Below are 27,696 nucleotides of genomic sequence, written 5' to 3'. Positions count from 1 at the left end.
ACGGACGGAGGCACGGGTGTTATGTGATCTGGTATGCATTTTTTTTTTTTTTTTTTTGGTGGTGGAAAAAGGATCAAAAATTCGCTTTATCACAGATTTGGTTCTCTGGTTTCCCACAGACGGCGCCAGTGATGAATCCGCGAATTTCTGATGTTTGTAAATGCTGGTAGAAGATAAAGACTACGACACAAAGAATTTACGTGGTTCGATTTACTGAAGTAAATCTACGTCCACGGGAAGAAGGGAGGGCAAGATTGTATTGCTTGATCTGGGATTACAGCTTACAACACAGACTTGCTATATGATCTTTTATCTCTAGAGTTAGTAAAAAATCCTGGTCTACCAGATCTAAGTTCTATTTATATATTGAACTGAGATCGTGGCTTGCATCACCACCCTAAGTCGTGGAGGTCATGGAGGTCATGAGATCCTGCATGGCCACTAACTAGGCAGTGGCTTACATCATCAGTAATTATGTCGTGGATGTCGTGGAGGTCATGAGAGCCTGCATGGGTCCACCACTAGATAGATCGTGTAGTGGAGGTCGTGGCTCCCAGTTCGGTATTGCCGAGCAGCTTTTGCCGATGCTGAGACCGAACTGCTGAACTATTGCCGAGCAGCTTTGTAGAGCTTGATGCCGACCTGAGAGCAGAGTTTGATTGGTTGGCTTTTACCGAGCTGTAGGCTGGGGCCGAACTCTTTGGGTGTGCCGAACTGAACTTCTTTAGTCATGCCGGACTGATACTCTTTCTTGGGCTTTAGGCTGATGGGCTTTACTGCTGTTGGGCTTGTTTAGTACGTACTCCATCAGTTGGCGATTGAACGCCACTACTCCCTCCCTCCGTCTATGATTACGAGTCTCTGTAACGTAGATCTCATTTTTATATAATATGGAAGTATAAGTTTTACAATTTATGTTATAATATGGAAGTAGTAGTGTACAACAATTGTAGCCTATTTTATTTGTGTTCGGATAAATATGAGAATCATCAAATACCTTGACGAATTAAGAGGCGAAGAATCAGTGTCATAACACAAATTAAACAAACATTACACAATACATAAATGAAATTGTAACATTACAAACAATCTCAAGATTTCCGAGCTTCCGGCCCCAGAATCCCATTAACAATGGAGGTAGCGATGACGACGCCAAGCAACTCCGCTCCAGCAACAACCCCCGCCTGCGCCAGACCGCCGAAGGCCAGCACCGTCTCGAGCTCCTTCTCAGCCGCCACTACCCCTCTCTCGGTTGCCTCGATCCCCTTCTCGGCCGCGACGATGCCCTTGTCCGCCGCCTCGAACCCCTCCTTCACTATCTCCTCCGCTTCCTCCTCCACCTTGCGGAGGCTCTTCCTCAGCCCGAACAGCGGGATATCCTGCGCTCTCGACGGCAACTCCGCCGCCTTCAGCGCCGCCACCGAGGTGAGCAGAAGCAGGCACTGCCGCCGCGTGGGGAGCAGCGCCGCCGCGGGCGCATGTTTGGCGGAGTGAGCGGTATTGTGGGAAGGGAAGAGCTGCGCTGCGACGAAGGAGTATGTGGAGGCCATGGCGTAGCTTTGCCGAGATCAACAAAATGATCCTTTTAATCTCAATCAAGTGGTCATGATAATGTGTGGTCTGTCTTTCTCCGGGCTTCTACACTGAAAAGACCAAAAGCCCAACTCTCAATTAGCTACTACTAATCGGTTCATTCAAAATAGTGGTAGTAGATTAGTAGCAGATGTCATCCTAAACACGATGTTTATTTGTGTGTTAAATACATAAAGTTTTATTTAGTAGTCTCCATATTTTATACTCTCTTCGTTCCATAAAAATAAATATTTTTTTTTCATTTTCATCCGTCCCATAAAAATATCTAAATCTATTTTTGATAACTTCTTTTTCTCTAGTGAGGTGGACTCTTCTCTTTACTTACTCCAATATTTTTTCTTTCTATCTCTCTTATTTTATTAATTACTATATATTAAAATTCGTGTAGTCCCAAATGTCTCTATTTTTATGTGACGGAGAGAGCATATTTATGTGAGACATAACCTTTCCCAAAAATAAGAACGTGATATTTTTTGTAGGACAAACTAAAAAGGAAAGTGTGACATCTATTTTGGTACAAAGAGAGTATTTTATTTTCTCGTTTCATAGTCTTCTTCATTATTTTTTACTTTACTCTTTTTCCATTTTAAGTATTAGTATTATCATTTTTTTTAAAACATGTGGAAAAAAAAATGTTTCTATCTGACACTATAGAAAGTGGACATGGGCGAATGTGTGATAAGTACCATATACTTTTAGAAACTCTAGTAAAAAATCCTTTGTACTTATTCTTTTTAAAACCAATTTTTTTTGTCACATGACATATTTGTAACGTTTTAGTAAGAGGACTTTCAGTAGTTCACAACTTGATTCAAGAGTCATAATCCAGATTAGATGATTTCAAATAATTGGCTCGTATTCTCTGCTGGCCATTTCATCTCTTTGAGAGTGAAAAGTTCAAATCCGTGCACCACTCCATTTATATTCACTATAGGAAGCTAGAAACAGAAAAGAAGCTCAAACTAATTATTTTCTTTTTTATGCAAAAACTCATATCACAAAACGGAGTGGTGAAGGAATTTGAACCACCATTAGCTTCTAAACTCGAAATTGAGGAATATATATATAACCATTACAAAAACAGTTAGAAAAATGTAACGTGGTCGGCAGGATTCGAACCTGCGCGGGCAAAGCCCACATGATTTCTAGTCATGCCCGATAACCACTCCGGCACGACCACTTGGATCCAAATGACTGTCGTTTAATAGTGAATATATATTTAAAACGTTTATAACTATAGTAAGTTATTGGGTCAGGCCTGGTTATCTAGCTTATTCTGCTACTGGGCTAAAAGCCATGTGTTCTAGATCAGTCAAATTTCACATGCTCTTGCACACAACAAAAATTAATTCATGAAAATTGATTCATTCAACTGGATGATAAATACCCTTGGCCTTGTATTTTACTTAACGAACCACTATATTTTAGATATTTGATATTTATTCATTATTTAAAGTTTCTGAAAGCTTAATTATTGCACCACTCAATCTAATTATTGTTCCTAAACTTAATCAGCGTGCATAGTTTTTAGTAGAGTTGCTATCAACCAAGATACAAAATACTTAGATTAATAGTACTACATAACTCCCACTCACAGTAAGTCAATGGAAAAAAATGTTGTTATGGCGTCTTGGCACTTGGATACATTGCTAGAGCAAAACCCGGGAATCATAAGGGAAGGAGTGTCTGAATATGGATCAATCAGTCTTTGTTGAAATTTACTACATCACACTTTTTAATGGGGTTGACTGTTGAGTATGGCAAGCGTCTCATGGGTATGTTCTCTTCATCTTGGGGATGTGTCAATCCTGGTTGTTGATTTGCTTTTGACTGCTTTATTGGTTTCTATTGTCGCTTGGATGTTTTATTTCTATCCTCTTATACTTCATACTTTTGGTTTATCAGAACGTTGTGGGTCAAGGTAGATGTTAGAACCTTGTGGGTTGTTTTTGCTTTGGCTCTTGTACGTGTTTTTGTTTTGTAAAAAAGACTTGTTTGTTGCTCTGTTGAATCTTTGCTCATTATTCTTGATAGTTTAAGCGTTTTGTTTCTATATAAAAGAACAGAAAAATAGCTAAAATAAAGCCTTTACTCTCCTTAAATATATAGAAAATGCCAATTCTTGGAATAGTGTGAATTATTGATGAAGTTAAAAAAAAGAACACACTATTGGATTATATAGTAAGATCGAAATGCTTCCAATCCTCGGTAACTGTCCAAATTGAAACCCTCAACAATTAGTTGAATATCTAACAAAAACCACAACAAATTTTTTTTTTTTCCTGAGGTGTCAAAATTTCATATCAACAATCACTAACTTTCATGTGATGGTCGAATCATAACTACCACCTTCAAGATTTCAACAACTTTTGTTTCATCTCATCTGGATTTACTTCCTAACAGAACACTATTCTACTGTCAAACTCACTCTTTCACATCTAAATAAATCAAAAAAATGTTACTACTATAGCTAGTATCTAGCTAGTCTTGATTGAATGGTGTCACATTAATTCAATTATAGCCAGTGATCATTGGTTCAATATATTGATTTTATTGAACATCAGTCTTAACCCAATAGTCCAAATGGGAGAAACACAAGCAAGCAAACAAACAAATGGAGCAATAAAATGGGAGTTTTATTTTTTTCTTGTTGGGTTTTGGGATAACAAGAGAAGAATTAAGTCGTTAGTTTCAAAGACAAAGGTGCTTTTCATCGATGAATTTGATGAAAATGAGGTCTTATATAAATGAAATTTAACATGATAAGCATGAGAGGATTCCAAGAAATCAAAATGTGTATTAGAGTGGATTGCAAGAAATGTGGGAAATATTCATGGGCAGGTTGTGGAAAGCATTTGACCTCACTTTATGCAAATATTGAAAAAGGGAAGCATTGTATGTGCAAATCTTGGCCTGGTGTGGCTATCCCACCACCAGATGATCAAGATCCACCATCATCATCTTCAACCACAAAAGGTAGTACTCCATGTATCTTTGTATATTGATAATTTAATATATTTAATTTGACCTTATCATGCATGTGAGCTTTGATGTAATATAGTGTCAGGTTTGGTACATGAGTGTATGAAAGGTAGGGGTCAGCTAAATAGGATCCTCTTCATCATTATTTTGGTCTTATTTTATTTACAAAGACAGTATTTACGTCGATTGTAATTTTTTTTTTTAAAAATTACTTAAATTGTTAGGATCTTTCATTGAGGTAGCTAGGAACGTTGAAACTTAATTACATAGCCACTTGGTTAGTAACGAAAAAATAATAGGAGTAAAATCCTTTTATTACACTGTAGCTTCATATTTATTTCTCTTCTAACTCCTTTCACGTTTTTGAAGTGTATAAATTAATGTAACGAGCCTCTTCATCAGAATTGTTTGCCCTCTTCAATAGAAAAGTCGGTGTCATGTGCCTCAGATCAGTAACAAAATTTCAAGTAGTGTGTATGTGCGAATGTATAAATTATAGAATCATGAATTAAATTATGGGGATTTTCAATCATTTATTGTCATACACCAATATTTGCTTCACAGCAATTTGGATGTTTGGTAACTAATGATGCTTTCTATTTTTGGAAGTTATGAAATTAAATGTCTTCGTTCCGATTCCAAGTAAATTAAATTTTTTACCTTTTATTATTTGAATATTCGCCTTATTTAATTTGTGTTATCAATAATTGAGTAGGTACAATCAAAGTTTCATATGTACAGAACAGAGCATCCAAAGTGTATGCTTATAAAATATTAAAAGAAAATTAAAAATAATATTAACCTTCCAACTAACAAATTAAATCTGATAGATAATGCCGTTACAGTCAGACATTTAAGAAAGAAAATGACAGGATTATGTCCCCAAAAAAGTAAATATATTAATTGAAAGAAACCCCCCAACCAAATTGCTCAAATTGGCCATGTATATATTTCTTTTTGAGAGTTCAATTGAGACGAACATTATAAGGCGTAGGGAAGCAGGTATATAGTTAAAACTGGCAATAATTGCGAAATGTATGCCTATTTTTATATCGAAAATGATTTATTGATATGATTTTTTATAATCAAAGAAGTCTTACTATTTCAAAGTATAAAAAAAATTACAAATATGTATGCTATTTTAGCACCTATTTATCAGTTCGAAACATAGCAATTTATTCTCAATCTTTCGGCATTATTATACCAATTGTGGTAAATTAGAGCTTTTAAGTAGTTGTAGCTCAAATACACGAACTCTTGACTCAATTGTGTAACAATCAGCACTCGACGAGTAAATTGAAACATGAGAGAACAATCCTAGTATATAAAAGTATTTAAAATCCCAATCAAACAAATTTACTAGTACTATTTTATTTATGACAAACCCCAAAATCAAATGGAGTACTGCCATTTAAATTGCAATTTATGTAAATATATATAACAAATTATTTATCTCATCTTTGTTTGTCACTTGGCAGACGCAGAACCATCGGCAGCCTGAAGATTTCTCACTTCCCCAAGCTATGAATAATTGGATATATGTGTACGGTCACATTACGCCATTTGTATGATTAATTTATGTTTTCCGAAGTTTTTTCATTTCAAAATAAATTACTATAATATTTGTGTTGGTGTGTCAATAGCCATTGACCAAGCAGCTTCTCATTTAATTTAAGATTTCATATCTATATTTTATATGGATTTAATTTTTGTTTGTATATGGTGCAGTGGGCCTTATATTTATGTTTTAAATATAGTCATAATCAATGGGGTTTGTGCTAATTTGGATTATCTTGTTCTGATATTTGTGCTCTCTTCTTCCCACACACCCACTCTCTCGTTACGCCCTATTAAATTTACCGTTACCCATTTTTTGCTTATAACAATTTACACATGAAAATAAATCAGTTTTTTCATAGATTTTTTTGAGGCGTAGGGTGGCTAATTGATGATCATTAGGGCTGTGATTATGGTTTAGGGTCTAATTAAATAGTTGTTAAATTTAGCAAGTGGTGAGCAACCATTCATCCTATACGACAATTAGGCATTACTAATGTATCTCGTGTTCACCCCATTATTCATCCTATTTCCTATCCTACTTATATTCTCTTACATCAACGTGCTAATTAATTTTTTAGGAGGTTAATTGATTATTTTTATGATGTAATTGTATGTCTAGTTTGTACTATAAGACCAATTTAAACACCTAATTAGTAAAATATGTACGCGTTATAAGATGTGATGGAATTGACTATGATATCTTTTTAGTACTACTATAACATATCATTATGCATACACTACTTAATAGCCACACCCACTTTTACTTAATGACTATCAATTATAAATTGGTGAGAAACTTAGAATTGTCCAATTGTTTAACAAAACGTTGCCATTCATGAGCCTGCACACAATACCCACACAATAGAATTAATACTCCTTCAATTCTTGGAAAATTTTAAACTTATAAATAAAATCTAATTTCTACTCTGTTTGTTAAACTACTGACACATACACATTCAATGAGTTTTTAATATAGAAACGACATACTAGTATTTAGTAGTTGCTTTTGCAACTAGTTTTAGCTATTAATGCAACGCATCTTTTATAAAAATATGTTTATCTTTCACATAAATAAGCTTCTAACTCATCTTTTTTTTTCTCAATTTGAGAACCATTACTTTATTGTTTGTGTTTTGTTTCTTAAGGAAATATATTTGTTGATGAAGTATATATAGTTTTATTGTGTAATTTATTCCAACAACCAGAAAATATTGTGTTTGAACTTCTTATAGAAAATGAAAACACGAACATGCACGATAAATTTGAATTAAATAATACGAAATCATTAAATTTTTCAATAAATGTACTCGGTGTATATGATGGATTACATGAATGCATATTAATGTATACTCATGTATCACATTTATTTCGTGATTTTACTATAAAAGGATGTCCGGAATATTCATATGGATATAAGTTTAGTAGTGTATAACTAATTACTTTTAATATTTATTGAATCAACATACATAAGGATGAGATTAAGGGGATGGTGTAGCAATACGAAGGCATAAAATTATCATTATAAAGTCAAAATCGTCATATTCTTTTGACTAAGTTTAATATGAGTATGAAAAATTCAAAATTTTAGGCGTTGAGATCATTCTCCAGTATATGACTTCCTAACCAATCAAAGAGATGATTTCTTAATTTTTTCATCTTCATTGTTTATTTCATCTTAGAGTGGTAAAACTATATCCACCATACATTACATTGATTTTCATCATACTTTAAAATTAAATTTATCCTACAACAAACTATTTTTTATCATTCAAAGATAATAGTATTATTCATACAACAAAAAATTTCCATCATACACTAATATTGCATTGATCATACAACAAACAAATTTCCATCATACATTAATATTACATTGATCGTAAAATAAACAAATTTCCGTCATACACTATTTTTGTATTGATTGTACAACAAACAAATTTCCTATCATATAGTGATATTATATTCATCATAGAATCGCGTGGAATATGACTGCAAATTATGAAAATCGCATGATAATAAAGAAAATTAAGATGTAAAATAAAGAAAGAATCAATACAAGGGTAGTGATCTATGGCAAACACCCCTTAACCAAATAACTAGAGAACAAATCTCAGCCACACATCTTAATACTCCAAATTAATCTTATGGCTAAGTTATTTTTACCTGATTGTCGATGCAGAAAGTCGCTGCAAGCAGAGACTGCTCAAACTCCGCTTCCACGCGTTGGCGCCGTCATCCTCGATCGCCATTTCTGAATTGAGTTTGCGAGGATCTTCCCTCGCTTCATATTTGGGCGATTCCACTTTCATGTCGACTGATTCAGCCTCCTTCAATTTGTTGAAGAAATCCTGTGAGATCGGGTCCTGATCGGCGTTGAAGGATTCGATCTTACTCTGAATCGGCTGATCACGATCAGAAGCGTGGAGAAGTTGATTGGTAGTAGTTTCGACAAATTGAGGAGACAACTGGGAGATGAAGTAGTTCATGTGGACAACCGAGTAAATCTGCTTCCCAGCCTCGTCGTTGATCTCAAGGTAGTCCTCGTCGGAGAGGAGCTCCCACTCATCGTCAACATCTATTAAACTGCGTAGAACATAATTCAACAATTGTTTTGAAGTGATTCTGATTGTGATTTTGATATAGAAATAACAGTAGAAGGCATTGGGGAATTTGAATTTGGTTTGGTAATTGCTTCAAGAGATGAATCGTGGAATTTTTATCTCATTTTTTATTCAGCATATTTAAAGTGTAATTTTTATTAAAGAGTGATGTGTTTTATAAACAACAGTGAAGTAAAATCATGTTAAGAGTGATGTGTTTTGTAAACAAGAGTGAAGTAATATCATAATAAAAGTGATGTGTTTTGTAAACAACAGTGAAGTAATATCATAATAAGAGTGATGTATTTTGTAAACAAGAGTGAAGTAAAATCATAACAAGAGTGATGTGTTTTGTAAACAAGAGTGAAGTAAAATCATAATAAGAGTGATGTGTTTTGTAAACAAGAGTGAAGTAAAATCATGCTAAGAGTGATGTGATTTGTAAACAAGAGTGAAGTAAAATCATGCTAAGAGTGATGTGTTTTGTAAACAAGAGTGAAGTAAAATCATAATAAGAGTGATGCGTTTTGTAAACAAGAGTGAAGTAAAATCATAATAAGAGTGATGTGTTTTGTAAAGAAGAGTGAAGTAAAATCATAATAAGAGTGATGCGTTTTGTAAACAAGAGTGAAGTAAAATCATGATAAGAGCGATGTATTTTGTAAACAAGAGTGAAGTAAAATCATGCTAAGAGTGATGTGTTTTGTAAATAAGAGTGATGTGTTTTGTAAATAACAGTGAAGTAAAATCATAATACAATCTACAAAATTAATGTATAGAAGATTATTGCAGATTGCATTGGGAAATGAGTAGTAGCATTTCATAACATATTAAACATATACTATAATGAAAACTAGTAATAAAGTTGTATATAAAAATTTCAACTTTCAAATCTATTACACAAAAACAAATTAATAAAGGATAAAAGCAGATGTATAAATAATAGATCTCTAGTGGTGGAAGATGTTGTAGTTGCGCAGCGGCACTTTGATATAGGCAGCCTAGAGAATATCAAAGTATAAAGGCAACTGCCCGATGGCAAAGAGCACGACCGGTAACATCGCCACTGCGTATATAGGCACCGCCTCTATCCTCAGCTTCTCCCTCATTATGAAAGTATGCCCCGCGCAGAACGACAGCAGCATCGCCGCTATGCCCGAGAACAAACAGCTCATCCCCATCAGCAGCCTCCTCGGCAGCTCTTGCTTGAAATCGCGCTCCTCGAATCGGGAAGTGATGATCACGAGGAAGAAAACGAGGGCTGCATTTATTTTTCATTATTAAAATAAATAATATTTATTCCATTTTATTTGTGTGGCTGAGATTTGTTCTCTAGTTATACACTTAAAATTAGTTATATCTTGATCACTAACCATCAATACAATTAAGGAAATCAAATAAATAACGGCGAAAAATAGGACCATAAAAAATGACTGATTCTGCGACTTTACATTTTAGTTTTCAGTTATAAAATTAATGACAAATCACTGACACATGTTCAATTTATATTTATTATATCTGCAAATTTAATGGTTTAAAGCTTTTACGGAGTACTTATGATGTACTCTATTAAATTTAAGTTATGATTTAATTCACGTCTCATTAATACTTTGATAATGTTGGCCAACATATCTTCATTTATTTTATTTATTGTTTTTAACATGAAAGGGTGAGACATTATTAAATATTTACGTTCATATATACGAATAGTAATTCGGGTTTGTGTAACACAAGTGAGGTCTGGTAGTGGTAACTATACGTAATTGGTTTCTTATTTAGAGTATTACCATTCATGCTCTTAGGCAAGAGCATGGAAATAGACCCGGACTCACTTTTATTCATTTTTTACTCACTGCTCTTCCCAAGAGCACAATACTCACATCCATACTCTTCCGCAAGGACATGCTCAAGGGTCCCACCATTCTATTATTTAATTTAAATAAAAATATTTCCACAATATTAAAATGCATTAAAAATACCCGAAATACTATTACAAATTACAAAAAAAAATTTAAAAAGTACATAATTAAAATCCTAAAAATTAAAAATTACATAATTAAAGTCCTAAAAATTTGAGAACCTTGGGTTTGAGGAGGGGCCGAGAATTATGTATCCGAATAAGGGAATTGTGTTGGGTTGAACCATTCGTGGTTCCATCCGCGGGAGTCGGAGGAGTGATCGCCGGAGCCGGACTTTTTTTTTTGTAAGAGTGAAAAGATTGAGAATTGATGAGAGAATTTAGATGATAATTGTATAGTGTGGTGTGAAATTTTTTGTGTGGAAATGGAAGTATTTATAGATGAAAAATGTGAATTTTGGGGGAAAAATAAAAAATAAAATAAAAGTGTGGAGAAAATGAATATAATTTATTGAGAAGTGGGAAAATATTTTTTTAATTTAAAAATGATTTTTTAAATTAATTTCGATTTAAAAAAATAGAAAAACCCAACGGCATTGACGTTGACCAATCGGAGGCTGCCACGTCGACCTGCTCAGCGACAAGGACGTGCTCTTATTATCGAGCAGCGTCATGCCACCGGTGCGAGCACAGCGGCGGATACGAGTGTGTCGCGCCGTCGGCATAGACGCCGTGAACCCCATCGAGTAGCATGGGGATGCTCTTAAATTTCAAAAAATGAGTGCAGTGGTATTTAATATATACCTACCAGAATGTCAGTGTATTAATGCTGCAATAATAATGAAAGCAAGAACGTACATAGGGTAGATATGCCCTCATAAATCGCAAGAATTAACAAGTGGAAAGACCATATCTCTATTTCAATTTTTAACCATTTTAATTTCAAAGTTGAAACACTATCCACTTTCCCACCTTTTCAAAATATCTTAATGTAGTTCATACGGCTGATGTGATATAATCTACCCAACCTTTATCATGAAAATATGCTCTGCTGAGTTCATGTGCACATATTTTTTCAAAGAGTTAATTTTAAGTGGGAAATTATAGACTAAGGTATCTAATTTTATATTAATAAAATTGAGACATTACAAAACTCTTTTCAGCAAGAGATTGCGTTCAAATTTTGCATGAGTGGATGAAAATCATTTAATTTTATTAACTTTTTTGGCCTTTATGGGATTCAAACCTTGATTTAAACTTAGCAAGTTAAATGACTGATATAATTTCAAACACACATTTTAACACAATCTGGATGATATAAATTCAACCCCAATTTAAACATTGTCACATACAAATTTTGTTCACTTGCATAATCGTGAATATAGTAGTGGATTTATTATTAATTATTTACTTAGTACACTCTCCTCTTTAACTTTATAAGATAAATTAGTAATGGTTTCTCGTTTATTTCTTTAATGATTAGGGTATCCACTATAATGCCGGCGCGGCTATAGCCCCGGCGGGGGCGACGATGGGGCGGCCTATAGTGGGTGGGACGTTCGCCCCGCGGCTGACGAAAAAAACGGGGCGGGGCGGGGCGGGGCTATAGGTGGGGCTATCTATAGTGGGGCGGCGGTCGGCGCCGGCAGCCCCCTTGAATTTTTTTTTTATATATATAATTTCCGACAATTTTTTGAGAGATGAAGGAAGAAGGAATTTTTTTTAGTACACGTTTTTTTTTATAATTGATTATAATTGGTTATAAAATTTCGAGGTTATTGAAAGTGTCCACTATAGTGGCGGAAATAAATTTTTGGGACTGTGGACAAAAAAGGGGTGGAGCTATTGGAGTGTCCGCCTTATAGTGGACACTCAGAACCTCCGATCTTTTAGACAGAGGTGAAGCGTCGTGCACTTCCTCCTCATCTACTTAATACGAACAGTTTCAGCACAACTATATTCAAATACAAGTACATGTATAATAATACCATGAGCCTAAAAGTATGACGGATTAATTTAAAATGCAGTTTCAGCATGCTGGGTGTCATTATAGTCCTTTAATATCAAATTATTTGTCCTAATAATTGTTTAATTAGATAGCTAAAGCAATGGAGAAAGTAATCAGGCCACGATGATTATGCAACACGCAGGATCCAACTTTCCAACATTTCAATGCCCCATCAAACTTTGTCATGAAATACTAATAGCAAAGGTGTCTGTCTTCAGTTTATCATATTCTATTCTCGACAATAATATCATTTGCGTAAATCCGAAGTAGCCTTGTTTTCTCAATTATTTGGTGGTAAGTTCCTAAACACGGGATTAAAGTGGAACACAATATCAATTAACTAATTCAACGCATTCAAATTGAACTAACCAAAATTGTTATAAAATCAGTGATAATAACAGCATGATAATGACCTACACGTAATTAAGTTCTACACCTGATCTTAATTCCTTATTTCCAAACAATCACGGCAGCACTATCATTTTTTTTCCATTATCGGACCATGAAAAGAGAAATAAACATATACGACATCGTTTGCTAATATAACACCAAAAAATGAAGAGATAAAAATAAAACAAATTTCAATTTAATTTAAACCTTATTTTGGGTAAAAATAAATAACTACAGTATAGCAATAGAGAGAGAGAGTGATAGAGAGATTAGAGCATCTGCAACGGTGAGCACCGCTGCGTCCGTCCGTGCCAGAGGCACGGAGACGCTGTCCGCCGCTGCGCTCGCGCCGATCGCACGGCGCTGCTCGATGCATCCGTGCCAGCAAGCAGGCAACATGGCAGCGTCTGATTGGCCAACGACTTATCCGTTGGAAAATTATTTTTTATAAATCGAAAATAATACAAAAAAAAAATTCTCAATCCCAAAAAAATGGTCATTTTTTCCCGTTTTTCTGTATTTTTTTATTTTTCCCCAAAATAATCTATAAATACACACATTCATCATCCATTTTTCACATCAAATCATCTCTCATTCATATTTTTCATACAACTTATCTACACATTCATCTCTCACTCAAAACCTCAAATGGATTTCACCCATCTTATTGCGGAAGCGGAGCGCGAAGAACAAGAATACTACGAACAACATCGTGCCGCTTATGAAGCATATGTCGCAGCGAATACCCCCGTCCCTCCTCCTCAACCAACTAGATCAACTTGCCGCTACATCCATCGTGACCGGGAGGGAGCCCACGAAAGGCTCGTTGCCGATTATTTTGCTGACCCGCCGCGGTTTCCGGAAGATTACTTCAGGTGTCGTTTTCGCATGTCAAAGCGCTTGTTTATGCGTATTGTCAACACATTGTCCGCCCGTGTTGAATTCTTCCAAACAGGTCCAGATGCAGCCGGTCGGCAAAGTATCTCGGCGTTGCAGAAGTGTACGTGTGCCATCCGACAACTCGCTACTGGGCAAACGACCGACCTCTTCGACGAGTATTTGCATGTCGGTGAGTCCACTGGAATCCTTAGTCTTAAAAAATTTTGCGAGGGCGTTCGTACAACTTTCGGTGATGAATTCCTTCGGGCACCCACCACCGATGATTGCCAACGGTTGCTTCGTCTTCACGAATCAGTCCATGGCTTTCTCGGAATGTTTGGCAGCATTGACTGCATGCATTGGAGGTGGAAGAATTACCCGACTGCTTGGAGGGGGAAACACTTAAGCGGCCACAAAGGCGGCGGCCCAACACTTATCCTTGAAGCGGTCGCCGACTATTGTCTATGGATTTGGCATGCATATTTCGGCGTTGCCGGATCCAACAACGACTTGAACGGTCTCTATTCTTCACCCCTCTTCAATGATGTGTTGAATGGTGTAGCACCGGCGATCGACTTCACCGTCAACGGAAATACATACCACATGGGTTACTATCTCACCGATGGTATCTACCCAAGGTGGTCGACTTTCGTGAAGACGCTCAGCAACCCGCAAGATCCGAGACGGGTTCTTTTTGCGCAGCGTCAAAAGTCCGCTCGGAAAGACGTCGAAAGAGCCTTTGGGGTCCTTCAAGCCCGATTCAACATTGTGAAGGCCCCGGCTCGGCTGTGGTACGTGAATAATATCGCCGACATCATGTACACGTGTATTATCTTACACAACATGATTATAGCCGACGAAGGACCGAGGGCGGCTAGCTTCTACGACGAGGATGAAGCTGGAAGCTCAACCGTGAGGTCTCCCCCACGCTGAGGTGTGCATACGACGGTGGGTGAGAGGATCGAAACAAGGCACACAATGCGCGATACTCGAACCCACGTTGAGCTACAAGAAGACCTAATCAAACACATGTGGGCAAAATTCGGCAACAAGTAGTGAGTTTTTTTAATTTTACGAATTTAATTATGTAATTTTTAATTTTTAGGAGTTTAATTATGAAAATTTTAATTTTTAGGATTTTAATTATGTAATTTTTATTTTTTAGGATTTTAATTATGTAATTTTTTATTTTTAATGTATTTTATAATATTATTTCGGGTATGTTTAATGTATTTTAATTTTCTAAAAATGTTTTTATTTAAATTGAATAATAGAATGGTGGACCCCTTGTGCTCGTCCTGGCGGAAGAGCACGACTGTGGGTGTTGTGCTCTTACTTAAGAGCAGGTAGAAAAAGTGAGATCGGACCCACAACCGTGCTCGTTAGCGAGAGCACGGTCCAAAGAGCACGGTTGTGGATGCTCTTACGTGGGGAGAGAAAACTACAGTTGGCAAGCAATGCAAAATTTCTGTTGCTTGAAAGAAGAAAAGAAGAAAGCGGAAATTCAAAGTCACTCTTTTTTTTCTTCTTCTTCCCCCACTAACAATAAAGAGAGGGAAGATTCTGATCTGATTCAAGGAGAAGAGAGGAAAAGAGAGAGAAAGCAAAAGGAGCAAAAATTCAATCAATACAATCCCAAATCATCCATCATCTTCAAACTTCGCCTTTATCCATTTCTGCTCATACAACCCTCATTTGTCAATTGTCTTCATTTCATTTATTTTTTCTCCACTACCTAACTCCACCTTCAGTCACCCCTTTTAGGCTTCCACAGCAAACATAATCATTCCATTAGACTCAGAAACTCAAAAAGTTAAGCTCATTTTTAGCTAGCATTTTCACCCCTTTTTTCAGCTCCATGAATCTCGCTTGATTCATCATTCCATTCCTCCCTTTTTTGGTTGTTTCCATTGAAGAAAACAATGGCTGCTGAAAAACCAATCTCCAAAGGGCAAGCATGGTGAGCTGAGCTCAAACCCCCGAAATTTCAATCTCTTGCATTCCATCTGTTTGATTATATTTCTGTGCATACTTTTCAGGTTCTGCACCACAGGATTACCGAGTGATGTGATTATTGAAGTTGATGACATGACTTTTCATCTCCACAAGGTTAAATTCAGTGTGTTTTTGTCTTCTTTCTTCTCTGTTATGATTATGAATGAATGAATGACCATTGTTGGTTTCTGCAGTTTCCTCTGATGTCGAAAAGCCGCAAGCTTCACGAGATAATTACAGAGCAAGAAAACAGCCAAGAAGCTCTAAAATTAGCAAGAATCAGAGGCTCCTCTGAACCCGACCACAACTCCGACAACGACATTGCAGAGAAACAAGAAATCGAGGAAGAAGACGACGACGCCGACTGTCACATCACGCTCCCAGATTTCCCGGGCGGCTCCGACTCTTTCGAGACCGCCGCGAAATTCTGTTACGGAGTCAAAATCGACCTCTCCGCCGCCAACGTCACCCCCCTCCGTTGCGCCGCCGAGTATCTGGAGATGACGGAGGAGTACTCGGAAGAGAATCTGATTTCGAAAACAGAAAAATTCATCTCTCAGTCAGTCCTCAAGAATATCAAACTCTCACTCAAAACACTCACCTCCTGCGAACGGCTGCTTCCCACGGCGGAGAATTTGGGGATTGCTCAGAGATGTATCGAAGCTATTGCGACGAAAGCCGCGGCTTCGGATCCGTCGCTGTTTGGCTGGCCGATTAACGACGGAGTTACGAACAACAAGAATGAAGCTAATCCGCGAAGAACTGCGAGAGGTGGAGCTGCGGCGGCGGAGTCGTGGTTGGATGAATTAGGTTTTCTGAGCTTGCCGTTTTTCAAGAGCTTGATTTTCGCCATGAGAGCGTTGGATGTGAGTGGGGAGATCATCGAGAGCTGCTTGATTCACTACGCGAAGAAGTACATTCCTGGAATTTCGCGGACAAATCGGAAACCGCCGCCTCCGTCGTCGTCTTCTTCATCTGGCATTGCGCCGACGGAGAACGACCAGAGAGAGCTGCTGGAAACGGTTATCGCTTATCTCCCGAAGGAGAAAGCGTCGCGATCGGCTTCCAACGCCACGAGGTTTTTGTTTGGATTGCTGAGAACTGCGTACATTTTGAATGCTTCTGAGGCCTGCAGAATAACATTGGAGAAGAAGATCGGGTTGCAGTTAGAGCAGGCGACGTTAGACGATCTGTTGATTCCGAGCTACTCATATTTGAATGAAACTTTGTACGATGTGGACTGCGTGGAGAGGATTTTGAGCTATTTTTTCGAAGGAATGGAAGACAGATCTGCAATTGAAGGCGGAGATGAGAATACCAGCGTCAGATCTGCGGCGCTGATGCTCGTCGGAAAATTGATCGACGGTTACTTATCGGAAATCGCTTCCGACGCCAATTTGAAGCCGGAAAAGTTCTACGAGCTCGCTGTTGCATTGCCGGATCACGCTAGGCTCTTCGACGACGGCCTCTATCGAGCCGTTGATGTTTATCTCAAGGTAATTGATTCAAAAGTTCTTATTGAAATATATATGTTCATTGATTTAATATCGTTGTAATGCAAATTGTTTCAGGCGCATTCATGGATTCCGGAGGCAGAGAGGGAGAAGATCTGCGGAGTTCTGGATTGCCAGAAGCTGACGCTAGAGGCATGCACTCACGCCGCTCAGAACGAGCGGCTGCCGCTGAGGGCGGTGGTGCAGGTGCTCTTCTTCGAGCAGCTTCAGCTCCGCCACGCCATCGCCGGAACTCTGATATCCGGCGATGGAGGCGGAGGAACAGAGGCCAGTGAGGAGGAAGAGGAAGAGGCTCACGAGGAGGAGAACGAGAGGGCAGTGGCGCGGACGCCGGAGGGGAGGGGGACGTGGATAGCGGCGGCGAGGGAGAACGAGGTGCTGCGATCGGATATGGATACAATGCGGACGCGGGTGCACGAGCTGGAGAGGGAGTGCACCAACATGAAAAAGGCTATAGAGAAGATTGACAAGGTGGGGGAAGGAGCACACGTGGAGAAAGGTGGTTGGCGGGCCAAGTTCGGGTGCAAGTTCAAGACCCAAGTCTGCGATTCACACGAGCCCACCGTGGTCAACACTAGAAAGCCCAGGGCTCACCGCCGGGAACAATAAACCTTAAATTCTTCAGTTTATTATTGAAACTAGTTTTTATTCTTGACAACTCTCTCTTTATTTTTTTTGTGAATACAAGTAATTTATGAATGTGTTATTTTGATTTTGATTGAATAAGTGATTTGTTAAAGTTTGTTACAAAGTGTGATGCATGAAGGAATGAGTTTGGCTGGTAGTAGAAAAATAGATATGTCACTGCTTTTGAGATGTGTTTTCCAGTTCAAAAGATAAAGCAGCATGTAGTGGGAGTGTGCCTCTGTTTATTTTAAAAAATGTGTGCTTGCAAATTTGGATGGTTGTTGGCATGTTGTTTTCTCATGGCAAAAGCTCTATGTTTTGGCCTACATTCCTCTGCTTGGGTAAGCAGACAACTTAAATGATTGGTGTAAATTTCATTTTTTGGGTAATATTATCACAATCAGAAGTGCGTTCAATTTGTAAGAAATTGAGAAAAACTTACTAAAATATAACCACTTTGAAAATTGGTGCAGTCCTAATCTTTACCAAGTATAGTAGTACACGTCTCTAACAAAATTACGTTTTATATCAAACAACTGAAATTCTTTTTGGAACATCATCCACGCATTATGGTGTCTCTGTATTAAGGGAACATGAAAACTTTGCTATCAGCTTTTTGCCCTGATTGAAGCAAAACTACAGCTCCACTACTATCTGATAGTATGTCTTCGTCATATCCATATTGAGCCAAAAAACAATTGTACATCCTAAATTTGTACTCTACTATACATGTTGTAGCTCAGTATTGATAAATAATTATTCCCCATTTTGTTTTTTTTTTTTTTAAAAGAATCAATAATTATTCACTATTGAATTTGAACTCCCTAAAATTATGTTGTGCGGAAGAATTGCCTATTCAAACAAATGGGCCCATATGCCATTTGCTATTGGAACGGCTTGTAGACGTATTTCATTGAACCCTATATTTCTAATTGTGTGGACTTATTTTGGATAACATATATTCTTAATCTTATTTGATTTATCACTAGAATTAGTAAAATTTTACTTATACGTTGTAGCTAACTACTATATTCAAATTTATCCTAATATTCATGATCAAAAGTCCTAATGAAATGGACGAAACAATAATGGAAATATTAAAATAGAGTCGTATAATTACTAATACGTCGCCCAAGATATGTTCATATAACGAAAGAAACATGTGTATAAATTATAAAATTATAGCAAAAATTAAAATCAGATATATATAAGCATATTTGCATAACAAAATTCCAACTTAATTACTCCCCTACTACTAATTCTACTATAAATGAAGGTTTTTGGATTATGAAGCATAACTATAAATGAAGGTGGCATCCACAAACAGTTAGGATCCGTAAAAGCGCAGTGGTTTGTGCATCAAGTATGTGGCCCCCACTATCCTTCCCCAATATAAAGTGTGATGATTATTCTTCGTTTTAGAATCATACCACGATAGCAGAGTTTTACTGAAGTACTATCAAAGACACAGAGAATGAGGCGGATTGATTACCTATCGATGAGAGCCGAAGCAGAAGCCGCTGCATTGTTGGACGCCGACTTGAACGACCTCAAGGCTGCCGCCACAAAACTCCTCAGCCACGCCACCGATTTCGGCGCAGGCACTTCCTTCTTCAAATGGCTCGCCTCCTTCGCCGCCATGTGAGCTCAAATTGTTCAATTCCTCCTCCAAAATTCGTCAATTAAGATCTGATTGAATTGAAAATTTGTGATTAATTAACTGCAGATACCTATTGATCCTGGATCGGACGAACTGGAGATCGAACATGCTCACCTCGCTCCTCATCCCCTACATCTTCTTCAGTTTGCCACACTCGCTCTTCAAATTTCTGAGGGGAGAGGTCGGTGCGTGGATCGCCTTCGTCGCGGTTGTGCTCCGCCTCTTCTTCCCCCGCCACTTCCCCGAATGGCTGGAGATGCCGGGATCATTGATTCTCCTGCTCGTGGTTTCGCCGGAGTTCTTCGCTCATACTCTGAAAGATGACTGGATGGGCGTAGCGATTTGTCTCGCGATCGGCTGTTATCTATTGCAGGAGCACATCAGAGCAAGTGGCGGATTCCGGAACTCGTTAACGCAGAGCCATGGCATATCCAACACCATGGGGATTATCCTCCTCTTGATCTTCCCTATTTGGGCTCTGTTAACACGCCTCCTTTGATACTCGCACAAAAATGGTCATTATTAGATTTATTGGATATCTTTGAATTAGATTTATTGGCAACATTATTAGATTTATTAATATTTTTTTATATTTAGTCTAATTTTTATTACGTACATACGTCCATCAATACTGCCCATGAATTTTAGGTATATTGTCATAAATATACCGTATACATATATGTACTGAATTTATTACCAAATTTACTAAATCTATGAGCATTACACTCGTTTAAAATTTTATGCATGTTTAATGTTGTTTATATATTTAGTTTGATTTTTAAGCATTAAAAATTGTTATTGATATTTTTAAGTTCAGAATTTATTACCAAATTTACTAAATCTATGGGCATTACACTCGTTTAAAATTTTATGCATGTTTAATGTTGTTTATATATTTAGTTTGATTTTTAAGCATTAAAAATTGTTATTGATATTTTTAAGTTCACAATTTGTGTAAAAATCAAAACTTGATTTGCCCGTTTGCTCTATAAACTTCAAATAAATTAATAAAATGAAAAATTGTGCTTTGATTTTTCTTAAAATTATAAAATAAAAATCAATAACATTTTTTTATGTATTATATACAAACTTAAATGTATAAATAAAACAAACAAAGCTAAAAATGTACTCCCTCCGTCCCTGATTAATTGTCACTTTTTTTCCATTTCGGTCCGTCCCTCAATAATTGTCACACTTCATTTTACCATAAGTGGTAAGTAGGTCTCACATTCCACTAACTCACTTTACTCACATTTTATTATAAAATTAATATAAAAAAAGTGGGTTTCACATTTCACTAACTTTTTCAACAACTTTTCTTTACATTTCTTAAAACTAATGCTGGTCAAAGAGTGACAATTAATCAGGGATGAAGGTAGTAGTAGTAGTAAATGAGAGTGTTATGTTTATGGATAGTGCTCACATATGTAGCATATAATTTCCCTATATATAATAGTATTATCATAATTTGTATAATGAAATTGTTCACTATCTAAAATATTGTAATCTATTCAAAATTGAAAAAAATATGAACCAAATTTAAAATCCATGGAACACACAGGATGTACAACAAGATATAAATAGTACTCCTGGTTATTCAAGCCAAGATATTTTTCACTAGTTTCAGGTACGTTAAATAAATCTCTAAATATTGTCGCCCAATCACACTTGGTTTTTCTATGGTCTCACCATCATTTCATTAAACTCTAATTTTATTTATTTATAAATCAGATTTTCAGCTGATGGAAAGAGAATTTTCCGTTGATAATTTTGTCTCTCGGTGATGAACATAATAGGACGACGAGTATGATCTATTTGTTATAATTGCTTTAAAAAATTACTAGTTAAAATCAAATTCTGTTTTAAACGATAAATTACGAAGTTTTAAAGAATTTTAATTATCTCTTTGACCAAATTTATAACTTTTAGGCTAAAAATTGTGGTTGTATACGTCGATACTATTGAAGTGAAATTTTATTTTTTGAGAAATAATCTATAGCTTGTTTGATTGCATTGTTGTGATGCCACGTTTGAAAAGGTACTAGTGTATTGGCATGTCCAATTAGGTAGTGTTACTTACTCCAACTACATTTCAATTTGACCATATTTTAGTATGCGATACGAGTCTTATACTATTATTATTTAGTTTAGATATATTAGAGATTTACATATCTTTTTTATATTTATTTCTTGTTCCATAATCTAGAATTCTAGTATTATAAATAGGGATAGATTGTTATCATTTTATTCATTCAGTCAATTAATAAAATTGGTATTTCGCCCAACTTGCCTTGAATCACAAAACTCTATTTCTCTATCGCTGCCAACGAGAATCTCTCTCGCGCTCAGCAACCCCCTTCGTCGGCGATCTCTCTCGCGCTCAGCAACCCCCTTCGTCGGAAGAATCGCCGACCCAAACCTCTTGGGCACTCGACAACTCCGGTGTGTGTTTCTTGATTGTGTGGAATTCGGCATTAAGGAGGACGTGACCTTGTCCTCAAGGTGGGAACCACAAACCAACGACGAGAGTTGATGTAACATCCCGAATTATAGGGCTTGACGAAAGATTTGGTTATGTGATGAGGAATAGTAGTTAAGTTAAACTATAAAGCAGAAATTTAATACGAAATGTAGATTATGCGATTTTCGGCAATTTGTTATACCCACGTAAAATCGTAAATCGAAGCTAAGGGATAATAATTTTATAAAACTGAAATAGTAGTAGAATTTTAGTTTTATAAACATGAATTAAAATATGTTTATGTTCCTTTATTAATTATAGGTGTGTTGTATATAAGCACATATTTATTTGCAGGTGATTGTTGAACCATAGGTTGCAAATATGAAAATACTACTTAGGATATAAAAGTTTGGAAAAAGAAATGATCACGTAACATGTAATCAATTGTGTATACTTATATGTTCACTTATATTAATTTAAAAAAAGCTTATTCGTCTTTGGTGTTAGTACACGTGTGATGAGTGCATGCAAACAAGAGAAATACAAATAGCTTAGTCATAGATTATAATATATTTATTTGGTTACCTATGCTCCTAAGTCGGCAAGTAGTTTGTTTCGAGTATATATGATGCAAATGAGAGTTAAAAAAAAGAGGGAGATCGAGAGAATAATGGAATAAAAGCTCTTGAAATCAAGAGAAAGGAAAAAAAAAGATATGTTCTTCTCGGGCAATCATATATGCACACATGGGATCAAGCGTTATAAATTATCAGATGATTCAACGAAGGAACCTATAGTTCGTTTTGGAGACAAAGGAGTGAACCTAGAAGATAGAGAAGTATCAAGGTGAAATATGATTATATTCATAAGCCTACGAGGTAGGATATCCTTACTATGAACTTTACTTCTCTGGTTTGAACTATGTGAACTAAATGTATAATAATGTGTTGTTCTATGTGATAATTGTATATATGTCATTAGAAGACACAAATGGAATTATTATGATATTTATAAACCTGATATGAAAGTTTTACAAAGAAATGGTATAAATATAATTATATGATGATGATAGAAATAATATGGTGTGAAATGTGATAATATGTGTTGAAGTGTGTATGAATCACGCTTTTAATTTTACATATATTATGTGGTTGATTGCTATATGTTGATTGTGGTGAATATTTGGGTTATATGGTGTGAACTAAATATGGTTATGCGTTATTTGATATTGATGGTGGAATACGATATGTATATGTGATTGGTGCAACATATATATTTAATATGTTATATTCGAATTATTTGGTAGGATGAGATATGAATATGTGATTGATGAAATTGATATGTTTTGCATATGATATTGGAATTATATGAATCATTCGACTAAAGAGGATCTGTGACGGTCTTGCCCTGGATCTGAAATCACAGTGGACATATTGGGACCTTCGGGTCAAATCACAGTGGGACCTTCGGGTCAAATCATATTGGGACCTTCGGGTCAAATCACAGTGGGACCTTCGGGTCAAATTATATTGGGACCTACGGGTCAATTATATTGGGACCTTCGGGTCAAATCACAGTGGGACCTTCGGGTCAAATCATATTGGGACCTACGGGTCAATTATATTGGGACCTTCGGGTCAATCATATTGGAAATCCCGGGCAGATACCAGGACTGATCAGTCACAGAATAATAAAAAGGAATAGAGAGGCATATGTATATGGATATGAAATTGTTTATGATATGGGTTGTATATTATTTCTGATTATATGTATTTCGGTATATGAGTACCTTGGTGATCGTTATATGTGTTTGAAATGGGTTAACGTTTGCGATTTGTCTGCGTTGGTGTGTGGATAAGAATGTGACATAAAGTTATAAATGATTGAATGACTTTGGATATGGAAATAGGACGTATGACAGATTATGGGAAGTAATATGCTTATAAGATAAGAATAAGTGTGAATAAATAATAATTAGCTAATTGAATAAATTAAGGAATTATATGGAAAAATGTATTTTGTAAGTAAGTATATGAAGAATTATGTTATCTGGAAAACAAGGTGAACGTATAGATGTTGTAATAAAGTGATATGTGGTAATACAAGAAAAGAATGATGATATATGATGTCTTAAGAAATGACAACATGTGGAAGGCGATACGGAAATTAATATGTTTTGACGAGTAAAAGATTAATATAGTAAATTATTCAAGTGGGAAGTGCTAAGAATGAATGGTTATAAGTAAAAGATAAATAATGTAAAAGTCTCAATATAGTTTAGATTAGAGAATTGATTTTCATAGTTTGGATATATCTACTGAGCTGTGGAAAGCTCACTCCTATCTTCTTTTACCCCCTGCAGGTTAGAGTTGATAGTATGTCAGTGTGGTTGCGCAGCTTTGCAATTTTTGGCGGGTCACTGGTAGTCCACATGGTTAAAAGTCGTGGCATGTTGTATAATAGTTCAATCTTTGATCTTCCGCTGGATAAATGTTAAGTTTTTAAATGTAATAGATTTTAATTGTGCTTTTTAAAGAAAATGGAAAAAATTTCAGTACGGGTTGTCGATACTGAAATTTGACATCCAGTATTCGGTGGGTTTACATACCGGGTAAGGGGTGTTACAGTTGAAAGCAAAAAACTTTAGCTAGGTGTCTCCTCCTGGATCAAACACATATCGAACAGCTGAATGTCTCCCTTTATCACCTCCAAGAATGCTCAGATATGGCGTGTCATCGCACGGAGGGATGAAACGTGTATCGACGTCGAGTGATGTCGAACGATGAACAATACTTGGAACATCGCCATCAAAGAAATCCACATAGAAATAGGTAGTTATCCTTATGCCAGTGCAAACACTTCCTCTCTTAAACCAACAATTCGCAACATCCTTTGATGACATTTGAGCATCATTGAACGATGCGATTACCTTCTCCACTTCACCAATAGAACCATCCTCGTCTTTATGTTCTAGCATTGTCTCATCCTCTTCACCAATTTTCTCATCATATACCCCAACGAGCCCTTGCAGCGTCATATTGTCAGTCTTGACGATCTCTTCCATGGCCTCGGCCCTGAGTGAAAATACACATATTTTATAAAATAAACTTACCATGAATATTATTTTCAATTATAAACCCATGTTAAATCATATTTTATAAAATAAACTTACCATGAATATTATTTTCAATTATAAACCCATGTTAAATCTTAATGATATAATCAATAAAAATTACTACCAGATAAATAATGTTTTTTTCTCATTAAGAAAAGCAAATAAAGTTTTTAAAGCTAAAACATGAATTCTGTTAGTATTGGGCCGAAGCCCAGTAGAGCTGAATTAGGGCAAAAAGGAATGCCATTATAAGTAGTACCTGCATCTCATTTCCCTCTGCCATCAATCATTCACCGATTCATGCTATAATCTCCAGTTTCAGGTACTTTAAATCAATCTCTGATTTTCTCTCCAATCATATTTGTTTTTTCAATAGTCTCCCCATCATTTTCACTATCTCATTAATTATCGAATCCATTTCGTTTTTCACTTTATAAATCGATTTTTTGATGAATTGTGTTTCTCGCTGATGAACAAATTATGATGACGAGTCTGATCGAAATCCATTCGTTATTACATCGTGAGGACAAAACGAGGCATTTGTCTGAGAGAACCTCCGTTTCACCCTCTTCTTCCTTCGATCTCTTCTGTTTCAATTCATTTTCATATTTTTGTTAAGTTATTTCTTTTTGGGGCATAATGAGGATTTCTTATTAGTCTGAAGTTTGGTTGATTGATATATAACCTCCTACTCATTCTGAATGTCCCTCATTCAATTAAATATTTTTCTCTATTATACATTTCATTTTGTTGACAATTTAAATCGAAACTTCATATGTTTGAGTAATAATTTAGTTTGTTTGTTTCACATAATTCCACGTTTGAAAAAAAAGTACTCGAGTATATGCAGGCCCCAATGGCCAGTGTTATGGCTTGTCTTGTACTCGACCCAAAATTGTAATGATGTCTATTCAAATCCTGTTTCAACATTAATTCTAAATTCCGAATATTGTAATTTTATAGAGGTTAACTGTTTAATTATTGTAAATTGTGGCAATGATGAGAAACTCATAAATACTATAGCTTGAGATACTCTCTATAATCCTTCTCATTTTGTTTGGGATTGGGAGGTAACTGTGATTATTTTTCAAGCACTTTTGAGCCATGGCCAATTATTTATATTTTAATGATATTTCGATTAAATTAATATATTCTTATTATCACCAGATGTTAGTCAAGTGTTCATTAGTTTTTGTTATTGAATGCTGTTACATCTCTGGGAAAGTGAAGATAGAGATGGAAGATGGTGGATGGGTTTCCCATCCCTCATTGTACCTTTTCTTGTAGGTGTTCATCGTTGCTTGATGATCAAATACTATCATCATCCGAGCTTCATCTGAACTCAACATTGTGTTGCATAGATTCTTGTTTATCATCTCTTATTGCTATCTTATTTATATATTTTATATTACACCAGAAATTGGCAGGTGTTTATCGCTTCACTGTGTGCTTAGACCGTTGAATTTTCTGGTATAATGATGTGTTCATCGTTGCTCTTTAATCAGACCCTTATGGTTTCTGAGCTACATCTGGACACAACATTTTCTCATTCTTCACAATAGCATTTTTAATAGTAATACTTATTGATTTTAGTCTCTAATATACTCTCAATCGTCTGGTATCTTTAATTCATTTTTAGTGAAGCTCTCTTTATCGGGAGACTTTAAATGTATAAATTTCGTTTATTTGAATTATATACTCTGAAACTTTTACTATAAATTTATGTTGTTCAATATCAATTGATTAATAATTTAGAGAAAATCACAATTTAAGTTATTGCCCAACATTCTTAATTGAAATAAATTAGTTACTTTAAAAAACTGAATACAGTAGATCAATAATTGATTTATTTCATCTAAGATAATGATATAAGCATTTATTTAGTAATTTCTTTATGTAAGAATTTTAATTTTTAAATATAGTATAAAGTTAAATCCATGTTTTAGAGGTAAAAATGTAAAATTGAGTGTTGCCGTTCTATTAAATAGATTCTCCATCTCTTTAATTGTTTAAAATTCATTATAGTACCAATAATGAATATGTTTAATCTATAGGATAGATTATATAGTGAAGTTTAGATGGAGTAACGTAGATCGTGGTCATAATTTAACTTTTAATTTTTTGTTTTAGATTGTGGTTATTTTAGATTGTTGTAAATTACAAAAAATTACAAATTACCACAATCAATTATAGCTTTAATGATTTGAACCAAAATTTGATATACTATTATGCAATCATTCTAAAATTATTTTATTATAGATTGCGTATATTCTAAAAATAAATATATGTGAGGATACATTCAGAAGGTATTTTTTTATTTTAGTTATAATAATTCTAATTATTATTAATAAAATAGTATTGTATAATACTCTATCCGTTCCAAAGTAATAGATGCATTTCATTTTTTGCACTAGTTTTGAAAAAATGATAATAAATAGTTAACTGTTTTTAAAAAAA

The 27,696-nt window shown here is 35.7% G+C and overlaps 3 protein-coding genes, 2 long non-coding RNA genes and 3 other non-coding genes across 8 annotated transcripts; 6 read left to right on the top strand and 2 right to left on the bottom strand.

Moving 5' to 3' along the window:
- Positions 1–1,006: 1,006 nt before the first annotated feature.
- Positions 1,007–1,592, bottom strand: LOC121767400. Its single transcript, XM_042163666.1, has one exon. It carries the CDS (start codon positions 1,548–1,550, stop codon positions 1,092–1,094), a length of 459 nt encoding a protein of 152 aa, XP_042019600.1. The 5' UTR covers positions 1,551–1,592; the 3' UTR covers positions 1,007–1,091.
- A 1,099-nt stretch (positions 1,593–2,691) lies between these two features.
- Positions 2,692–2,773, bottom strand: TRNAS-AGA. Its single transcript has one exon. It is a non-coding gene; the product is annotated as a tRNA-Ser (tRNA).
- Positions 2,774–3,208: 435 nt separating this feature from the next.
- Positions 3,209–4,976, top strand: LOC121767755. The gene is made up of 2 exons (XR_006043196.1): positions 3,209–4,569; positions 4,945–4,976. It is a non-coding gene; the product is annotated as an uncharacterized LOC121767755 (long non-coding RNA).
- Positions 4,977–15,371: 10,395 nt separating this feature from the next.
- LOC121769525 (BTB/POZ domain-containing protein At5g66560-like) lies at positions 15,372–18,123 on the top strand. Its single transcript, XM_042166359.1, has 4 exons — positions 15,372–15,827; positions 15,907–15,976; positions 16,057–17,358; positions 17,434–18,123. The coding sequence occupies exons 1-4, from the start codon at positions 15,790–15,792 to the stop codon at positions 17,983–17,985; spliced, it is 1,962 nt and encodes a 653-aa protein (XP_042022293.1). The 5' UTR covers positions 15,372–15,789; the 3' UTR covers positions 17,986–18,123.
- A 1,001-nt stretch (positions 18,124–19,124) lies between these two features.
- Positions 19,125–20,293, top strand: LOC121767731 (cold-regulated 413 plasma membrane protein 2-like). The gene is made up of 2 exons (XM_042164059.1): positions 19,125–19,644; positions 19,730–20,293. The coding sequence occupies exons 1-2, from the start codon at positions 19,478–19,480 to the stop codon at positions 20,160–20,162; spliced, it is 600 nt and encodes a 199-aa protein (XP_042019993.1). The 5' UTR covers positions 19,125–19,477; the 3' UTR covers positions 20,163–20,293.
- A 5,237-nt stretch (positions 20,294–25,530) lies between these two features.
- LOC121766331 lies at positions 25,531–26,958 on the top strand. The gene is made up of 2 exons (XR_006042975.1): positions 25,531–25,561; positions 26,657–26,958. It is a non-coding gene; the product is annotated as an uncharacterized LOC121766331 (long non-coding RNA).
- LOC121769603 lies at positions 25,701–25,792 on the top strand. Its single transcript, XR_006043629.1, has one exon. It is a non-coding gene; the product is annotated as a small nucleolar RNA SNOR75 (small nucleolar RNA).
- On the top strand, positions 25,871–25,940 carry LOC121769641. The gene has a single exon (XR_006043661.1). It is a non-coding gene; the product is annotated as a small nucleolar RNA Z105 (small nucleolar RNA).
- Positions 26,959–27,696: the final 738 nt, after the last annotated feature.

The sequence above is a fragment of the Salvia splendens genome, chromosome 15, assembly GCF_004379255.2.
Source record: "Salvia splendens isolate huo1 chromosome 15, SspV2, whole genome shotgun sequence".
In the NCBI taxonomy this organism is placed as follows: Eukaryota; Viridiplantae; Streptophyta; class Magnoliopsida; order Lamiales; family Lamiaceae; genus Salvia; species Salvia splendens.
Note: the sequence above shows the minus strand (reverse complement) of the source record. Positions and strands in the feature narration are given on the sequence as shown.

Coding starts and splice junctions, on each gene's coding strand:
- LOC121767400 (XM_042163666.1), bottom strand. CDS start 1,550: ATGGCCTCCACATACTCCTTCGTCGCAGCGCAGCTCTTCCCTTCCCAC.
- LOC121769525 (XM_042166359.1), top strand. CDS start 15,790: ATGGCTGCTGAAAAACCAATCTCCAAAGGGCAAGCATG. Junction 15,828..15,906: donor ATCTCCAAAGGGCAAGCATG/GTGAGCTGAGCT, acceptor CATACTTTTCAG/GTTCTGCACCACAGGATTAC. Junction 15,977..16,056: donor TGACTTTTCATCTCCACAAG/GTTAAATTCAGT, acceptor TGGTTTCTGCAG/TTTCCTCTGATGTCGAAAAG.
- LOC121767731 (XM_042164059.1), top strand. CDS start 19,478: ATGAGGCGGATTGATTACCTATCGATGAGAGCCGAAGCAGAAGCCGCT. Junction 19,645..19,729: donor CTCGCCTCCTTCGCCGCCAT/GTGAGCTCAAAT, acceptor AATTAACTGCAG/ATACCTATTGATCCTGGATC.